General features: G+C 42.1%; 1 protein-coding gene across 3 annotated transcripts; it reads left to right on the forward strand.

Moving 5' to 3' along the window:
• Window positions 1–545: 545 nt before the first annotated feature.
• On the forward strand, window positions 546–2171 carry LOC121984949 (protein RGF1 INDUCIBLE TRANSCRIPTION FACTOR 1-like). 3 transcript variants are annotated; one of them, XM_042538141.1, is made up of 4 exons: window positions 546–834; window positions 906–1124; window positions 1296–1511; window positions 1577–2171. In XM_042538141.1, exons 1-4 carry the CDS (start codon window positions 832–834, stop codon window positions 1856–1858), a joined length of 720 nt encoding a protein of 239 aa, XP_042394075.1. In that variant the 5' UTR covers window positions 546–831; the 3' UTR covers window positions 1859–2171. The 3 variants fall into 3 exon arrangements, with proteins under 3 accessions (XP_042394075.1, XP_042394076.1, XP_042394074.1); XM_042538142.1 differs by having other exon boundaries at window positions 909–1124; XM_042538140.1 differs by lacking the exon at window positions 546–834 and having other exon boundaries at window positions 900–1124.
• The last annotated feature ends 6269 nt before the right edge of the window (window positions 2172–8440 follow it).

Consider the following 8440-nt stretch of genomic DNA (forward strand, 5'->3'; position numbering starts at 1 on the left):
ATAGTTCGTGAGCTGCTCGCGAGCCTTAATATTTTATTAATATAATATAATTATATATTAAATAAATAAATTTTGAACCTTTTGAATATTTATTTTCAAACAATAGTTCGAATAGTTCATGAATATATTCAAATCTTTCGAGCCAAACTCAAACTCAAATTCAAACTCAAGCTCTGATTCGAGTCGAATCCGAGTAAAAAATTATAAACTTTTTGAACTTCAAATCGAGCTAGAACTAGAATAAAATTAATTTGAACCGAATTCAAATCTTAAATTTTTTTTATATATATTCGACTTTATTTTAGATTTTTTTATATATTTGATTTTATTCGATTTGTTTATACCTCTAAATGGGATGAAAATAAAAATATAAATATTTTAGAAAATTATGAAAGGAGTGGAAAAGGCATGGACTTCTCTAGACCGGATGAAAATAAAAATAAAAATATTTTAGAAAAATATGAAAGGGGTGGAAAAGGCATGATAAGTCCAGACAATAAAAAGAGTTTTTGATAAAATAAGCAAAGAAGAAAAAGACGCGCATTAGGAATAATCAAATGGACGGAGGGCGATGTGGAGCAAGAAAGAAAGAAAGAAAGAAGATGAAGAAAAGTCGGAGTTCCTTGCCATCGACGCATCTTAAAACCTCTTCTGCTCTGGAATTTTTGAGCGGATAAGAACAAGCGCAACCTTCTTTCTCCTTCTTGTCTCCTACTCTCTTCCTCCTCTCTTCTCCCGCTTCCCATCGACTCGTCAATCCCGCAGTTGACTCGGTGCGAAGATGCGATTTTTATAGCACCTGGCGAGAGAGATTTCAGGATTGGGGCAATCATGGTGAGTTTTTTTAGCTTGATTTCCTCCGCAAGGTTGGATTTTTTGTTGCTTCTTGGTGATACGGAATGCAGCAGGACGGCGGCGGCGGCGGCAAAGGCGGAGGACTGGAGGGAAAGGAGGGCCGGTGGCCGGCGTGGCTACGGCCGCTTCTGGCGACGAGCTTCTTCGTTCAATGCAAGCACCACGCCGACTCCCACAAGAGCGAGTGCAACATGTACTGCCTCGATTGCATGGACGGCGCCTTCTGCTCCGGTTGCCTCGCCCAGCACCGTGAGCATCGGGCTATCCAGGTGCGTCTCTTGCCCTAAACCTCCTCCTTTTCGATTTGATTCTGCATTTTTAGGATGTGAAAATGGCTCTTTTTTTGCGATCCCCTCGGTTTGCTTCCCTCCGCGAGACCAAACCCCTGATTTTTTTTTCCGCCGCTGAATCGTCGTTCTGGTTTCTGGTTTCGGCGGCAGATAAGGAGGTCTTCGTACCATGATGTGATTAGGGTTTCCGAGATCCAAAAGGTGCTGGACATCGCCGGCGTGCAGACTTACATCATCAACAGCGCTCGCGTCGTCTTCCTCAACGAGCGCCCGCAGCCGCGGCCTGGCAAGGGCGTCACCAACACCTGCGAGGTCTGCGACCGGAGCCTTCTCGATTCCTTCCGCTTCTGCTCCCTCGGCTGCAAGGTACTGCTACTTTTACTTCCCTCCATCAAAAATCCAACCTTTTGCTTACAAACGCCCAATTCCAGATCGCCGGCACCGCCTCGGACTACTCCCGAAACAGGAGGAAGACGAAAAAGAATCAGAAGAAGAAGATGCTGAAGCTGAAGAAGAATCCATCGGCGGACGCCTACTCAGACTCGGAGGAGTCTGACACGAGCAGCAGTCGCGGCAGCGACAAGAGCAATGTGACGCAGAGCTTCTCGCCGTCGACTCCGCCGCCCACCGCCGCCAGTTTCCGCAGCGCCAAGAGGAGAAAAGGCATTCCCCACCGATCTCCACTTGGAAGCTTCATAGTGGAGTATTTCTAAGCCGCCATATTGTTCCATACAGTAGCAGTTAAAATAACACCGTATTCTCTCAATAAACGCAGAACACCGGAGAAGGAGAAGAAGCAATCTGGTGAGTAAAATTAGCGGATAAATGTAGCTGTAAATGTAATCTATCAGTATCATAAAGGTTTGAGATTGAGATTATATGGAACAAAAAGTAGGGAGTTTTGGGATAGTGGATAGGTTGTAGAATGCGATAACTGCACTGTAAATATCCGAGTAATCTCAAGTTTCAGCCATGGAAGTTGCAGAGAGAGAGAGAGAAATAAAGTGCTGCTGTTTTTCATTTGTCTCCTTAGTGTTACATTTTTTGTGGTGTGAAAATGATAAGGGAGATATACAGGGCAAAAATCTAAAGGGCGAAATTTATTTCTAGAATATCTGTTATCCAAGTGTGTTGAAGATATCAGATAGATGTTACCGTTTTTAATGTTGCAGCTATCAGATAGATGTTACCGTTTTTAATGCTCTGATGTAGAATGTTATTATTATTATTATTATCATCAAGAGTTGTCCTTTGCTGTATATTAGGCAACTGTTAGTAGTTATAAAAGTTAGTGTTAGGACTTTGATAGCTGGGAATAGAGTTGTCCTTTGCTGTATATTAGGCAGCTGTTAGTAGTTATAAAAGTTACTGTTAGGACTTTGATAGTTGGGAATAGACGTCATCCACTTTATTTTTTTTCTATATTTGTTAACATAGTGAAAATATAACCAAATAAGTATAAAAGTTAATCACAGAGAAAAAAAAAAAAAATCTTAACACATTTATTTATGTAGTTCGGAGATGATATTTTTATTTCACGATTATTCATAAGATCGATGATCTCTCAATTCATCGATGGATTAATCCTTAGAACTCTGATAAACTCAATTCTTCTAAAGAATTCCGATTGTACCCATTTTAGTTCTTGTAGATTTCTAGGGTTGCAAGCAGTTTAAATATAATATCCATTATTTATTTCGACTTCTCAAGGATGTTAAAATATAATAAGAAAAAATTATCAAAATTCTCCACATTAGGCTTGATATGGAATCATATATGACCAAACGTGAAGAATTTTGACGATTCTTTCTTATTACATTTTAACACATTTGCGAAGCCGAAATAAACATATTTGAACTCCTTGTAACCCTAGAAATCCATAGGAACTTAAATGGATGCAATCAGAGCTCTTTAAGTCCATTAATGAATTTTGATACATATCAAGCCCAACGTAGAGATTTTTGACGATTCTTTCTTATTATATTTTAACTCCTCTGAGAAGCCGAAATAAATAATGGATAACATATTTGAACTCCTTGCAACCCCAGAAATCCACAGGAACTGAAAGAGTGCATTGGAGTTCTCTATGTCCATTAGTGGGTTTTGACCAAAACTCATATCAGGCCTGACGTAAAGAATTTTGATGATTCTTTCTTATTATATTTTAACACCCTCGAGAAGTTTCAATAAACAACGGATAGTATATTTGAACTCCTTGCAACCCTAAAAATCCACAGGAACTGAAATGAGTGCAATCAGAGTTCTCTAGGTCTATTAGTGGATTTTTGTCAAAATCTACTATTGAACTTAGAGAGCTTCGATTGCACACATTTCAATTCCTGTGAATTTCTAAGGTTTCAAGGAGTTCAAATATGTTATCCATTGTTTATTTCGACTTCGCAGAGGTGTTAAAATGTAATAAGAAATAATCATCAAAATTCTCCACGTTAGGCCTGATATGGAATCATATCAGGCCCAACGTGGGTCTAATATCATTCCATATCAAGCCCATGTTGGGTCTGATATGATTCTATATCAGGACCAACGTGGAGAATTTTGACGATTCTTTCTTATTATATTTGAGCACACTCGAAAAATCGAAATAAATAATAGATAATATATTTGTACTCCTTGCAACCCCAGAAATTCACGGAACTCTCTAAGTTCTTCAATGGGTTTTGGTCAAAATCTACTTATGGATCTAGAAAGATCCGATTGCACCTATTTAAGTTCTTGTGGATTTATGGGGTTGCAAGGAGTTCAAATATGCTATCCATTGTTTATTTAAGTTTTTTGGGGATGTTAAAATCTTTTTAGAAGAATCAGCGTGCAAAAGAGAGGAAAGACAAAAGAGAAGAGGAAAGAGAATAGATGTTGCATGCATAAGAGTAGAGCTGTCAATTTGGGTTGGGCCCGTCGGGTTGGCCCGCCCCGCCAAACAATTTAAGCGGATTGGGTTGGAATTTTATCAACCCAAGTCCGCTGTGGGCCGACTTGGGTTGACCCGCGGGTTGAAAAACACATGTAAGTTAAGTTTTAGGTCAATTTATTATCTTTCTTTATTATAATTTTGAAATAAAAATAGTACTTTTCATCCAACATAAGTACTCGTTTGTGTTCATTTATATTTAAAATACATGTTTATGTATACATTTAATTGTAGAAAACTTTTTCGAAGTAAAATGTTGAAGATATGAAATATTTTTTAATTTTTTTAAAAATTTTTGATGGGCTCTGCGGCCGACCCGCCCCGCCACGGGTTGACCCGTCTGACAGCTCTACATAAGAGGAAAGAGAAGAGAGAGAGAGAAATGACAGAGAAAATAAAAAAAAAAGTAGTCAAATTTGTCATGAGGGTAGAATGGGAAAACAGTGTAAAAAGGTACACCCTTTGGTAAATAACAAAGTAGTATGCGTCTTTTGGTAAATTCAAAAACCTACATATACCTTTTGGTAAATTGCTGTTATTATTATTATTATTATTATTATTATTATTATTATTGGTAGATGAAGCCTCCATAATTTATTTGTCTTTCAAATAGTGTTGACTACCTTGAAGGAGTTGCCGAAATGATGATTTTACCTTTGCTGCATATTAGGTAGTTGTTACTAGTTATAGAAGTTATTGTTAGGACCTTGATCACCGGCTGGGGAAGGGGGGCATAGACAACCACCCACTTCATTCTCTTTCCTATGCTTGTTAGTACAACAAAAATATAACCAAACAAGTATAAAAGCTAACCCTAGAGACAAGAAAGAAAATAAATCCTAACACATTTGTTTACATGGTTCGGAGATGATGTTTCTACTTCACGGTTGTCTGTAAGGTGACGATCCCTTAATCCGTCGATGGATTAGTCCTCAGAACTCTGGCTAGCTCAATCCTCCTTGTTAGTGGAGAAACCTCACCACAAACTCGATTAAGAACTCTTGGATTGTTTTGAGCTTTAAAAAAAGGTAGATCCGCTACCTTAGCGCCCCCTCTAGTGTCGGCCCTACGGATATGGAGGGAGGTTCATGCAGGTACACAAGCCATAAGCGCATGGCGAGGTAAACCCCAGGTCGTCAGTTCCTGAGAATCGACCCCTGGTCATTACGTCAGAGATACCATGCACCCACCGTCTACACTACGCCCTAGGGGCTTGCTTTGATCTTTAAAGACTCTATTAGGGGTTAACCACCTCTAATTTTGTCACCAAAGCTAGCCAATCTGAGTTCATTATATAGAGCTTGGGAGGAAACACCCAACTTGGGTTTTCGCCACCAGTCAACTGTCATACTTACCAGTCCACTAGTCTTTATGGAATTCAACCGTTACAACCTAATGGCTCGATCCCAGTCGATTGCTCACCATGGATCAGTCGACTAATCTCCATGGGTTGAGCGAACAGAAGCATTCTATTTGCTTCCAGTTGACTGGACTAGTTGACTGGTAAACTCTAACTTAGGATTTTACCCTCGAGTACAATCACTCATGCACTCGTCCTTGCCTGAACAACCTTGACCTTACCTTCCGATCTCCTCCATCAGCCTTGCATCCATAGGATGCTTCCCTATCCTTCATGCCTTACCTTCAAGAGTTTCTTTCGACATTATCCTTATTGTCGGGTATGCCTTTTCCAAGAGGCTCCTTATTATAGGACCATAAATACGCTAGAGGAGGGGGGGGATGAATAACGTTCTTCGAAAGAGTTAAAACGAATTACATAGCGGAATAAAAAAGGAAACTAGCAGGAAGAAGACAAGCACGCGTTAAAACGCAAGAAGGAAAATCGTAGCAGATGATGTCCTAAAGCTGCTGGTCGAAGATCCTTATATAGGCCCATTCTGGACGCTTGGAACACCTCTAGGCACCTGGACCATGCTGACGCGACGACCTCTTGTCGAAACTTCATTCACGAAGTTTTATCCACCTCCAGGTGCCCAGACCCTTTAGAAAGCCTAGACCATTGATGTGGGCTTGGCCAATCGATGCGCTTCAACTTAGCTCCTGGATAACTTTTCTGGTCCGGGCATTTGGACCAATTCCAGGTGCCCGGACCTCCCGGGTGCCTGCCCACCCGCCCAGGCGAGCTGGTCCGGGTCTGAGCGCTCAGACCCCCCTTTTTCACACTTCTCCTTCCTGTAAAAAAGAATTAGTCTAGGCAAATAAAAATATATTTATCCTATAAAATAGAGTTAGCACACATTAATAAGATATAAGTAGTAATTAGATGCTGTCTCCCCGAGACCAAGTCTAGTTAAGGTCTCAACTTAGGTTTCCCAAATGAACCTAAGTTGGACTGACGCCTATAGTTCCCTCAAGTGGGAACGCGTCCTCACTGGATCTCTCTTCCAATTGCTTATCTCCATTTACTAACTGCAGTCGCTTGGCTTGTCTTTGACCCACCAAGTCTTCCCGCTTGTTGTCAGACCCCACAAACCCAACTGGACTGTAACGACCCGACCCTCTTGGCCCATTTAGCGACTCTCGGGTCGTCGACCGTCGGCCCTTATGTCGTCGGCCCATTTGGCGACCTCTCATGTCGTTGACCGACGACCCTTGGCCCTGCCCAGTGAATTTTTGCCTCCCCCAAGATTCAAACTCTAAACCTCCAGACTTAAGTATTAGAGTTTATGAATCCTGGTAACCAAGTGAGATGATCTCACTTGGTTACCAGGATTCATAAACTCTAGTACTTAAGCCTAGAGGTCTAGAGTTCGAATCCTGGGGGAGGCAAAAATCCACTGGCCAGGGGTGGAAAGTCCTAGTGAGTAACGGCACGACCGACGGTCGATGGTCGATGACCCGAGGGTTGCCAAATGGGCCGCCAAATGGGTCGGGTCGTTACAAAAGAAAAAGCGCTTATGTCGTCGGCCCATTTGGCGACCTCTAATGTCGTCATCGATGACCCTTGGCCGTGTCGTTACTTACTAGGGTACTTAAGCCTGGAGGTCTTGAGTTCGAATTCTGGGGGAGGCAAAAATCTACTACCTAGGGGTGGAAAGCCCTAGTAAGTAACGACACGGCCAAGGGTCGTCAGTCGACGACATTAGAGGTCGCCAAATGGGCCGACGACATAAGGGCCGCCACAAGGGTCACCCAAGAGGCCAAAGGGCCGGGTCGTTACAGCCTCCATCAAGCTCCAAGGCGCCTTAGAACCTATGTTTTATCCCGCTTCGATCGCTGTCGATCAAGCTTTGACCGCTACTCATTATCCAGCTGAAGGCGCCTTCAATGCCGCTCCAAGGCGCCTTCGAACAGTGACCCAAGGCGCCTTCAGTCCCCATGAAGGCGCCTCCAGCTCCTCTGCACAGCTGGCTTTGACTTGCACCCGAGGCGCCTCCAAGCTCCATGGAGGCACCTCAGACACTGTTAATCCGAGGTGAAAGTTGCTCATTTGTTCCTACAAAATATGTTAGTCCCAAACACATACCCTGTAAAACAAAGTTAGCATACAATAGACATGGTAAATAAAATATTGATAGTCTCCGAACTATCCTGGGCCTGACTTCGGATTTCCAATCGGAAACCCTAGGTCGACTCGACGCCTATTATTCCCTCTGCGGGGAACGCGTCCTCACCTACTCCTCTCAGGAGAATTACCTATTGCTAGTGTGATCCTCCAGATCGACTGGACTTTTGCTCGACGCTCGATGCTTCCAGACTTTCTACTGGACGCCCACTCCGTGACCCGTCCAGTCTTCCACCTGGTTCGCGACACCAGGACTTTTCACCTAGGGTTACCACCCCCTAGGACTTTTGCCTGAAGCCCTCGACCCGCCAAGACTTTCCGCATAGGGTTACCACCCCCTATGACCTAGGGTTACCACCCCTAGGGTTTTTCACCTGCCTAACCTCAGTTAGGACTTTTGCCTAAGTACACTTAGGTCTTTCCTGCAAGCTCATTCAGACTGTTAGATCACAACATAACCTTAACTTTGAATCCTTTGCCATTATCAAAACACTGGTTCGATCGCCGGATGCTTCCCGCACCAACATATTTGACTTAATTGGATAATCTAACTCAGACTATACTGAGTGAAAACTAGATAGAAAAAGTACAAGTAGAAGCTACCAACTTTTGGGTCAATGCCTAGTAAGCTGGTCGAGCAGAAAGCAATACTATGTTGCCTTGTCCACTACTAAAGTAGAGTACATAGTTATGAGGAAATGTATATCTCAACTTTTATGGATGATGCATACTTTAAAAGATTATCAATTAGAATATTAAAATATAAAAGTTTCAATTGATAACATAAGTTCAATCAATTTAACAAAAAATCTAATACATCATTCAAAAACGAAATGCAGA

This window comes from Zingiber officinale, chromosome 5B (assembly GCF_018446385.1).
Source record: "Zingiber officinale cultivar Zhangliang chromosome 5B, Zo_v1.1, whole genome shotgun sequence".
NCBI lineage: Eukaryota > Viridiplantae > Streptophyta > Magnoliopsida > Zingiberales > Zingiberaceae > Zingiber > Zingiber officinale.

What these genes read in the sequence shown, in the direction of transcription:
- LOC121984949 (XM_042538140.1), top strand. Translation starts at nt 900, where the DNA reads ATGCAGCAGGACGGCGGCGGCGGCGGCAAAGGCGGAGGACTGGAGGGA. An exon ending in GTGAGCATCGGGCTATCCAG is followed by an intron (nt 1,125 to 1,295) that starts GTGCGTCTCTTG and finishes TTTCGGCGGCAG; the next exon opens with ATAAGGAGGTCTTCGTACCA. An exon ending in TCTGCTCCCTCGGCTGCAAG is followed by an intron (nt 1,512 to 1,576) that starts GTACTGCTACTT and finishes GCCCAATTCCAG; the next exon opens with ATCGCCGGCACCGCCTCGGA.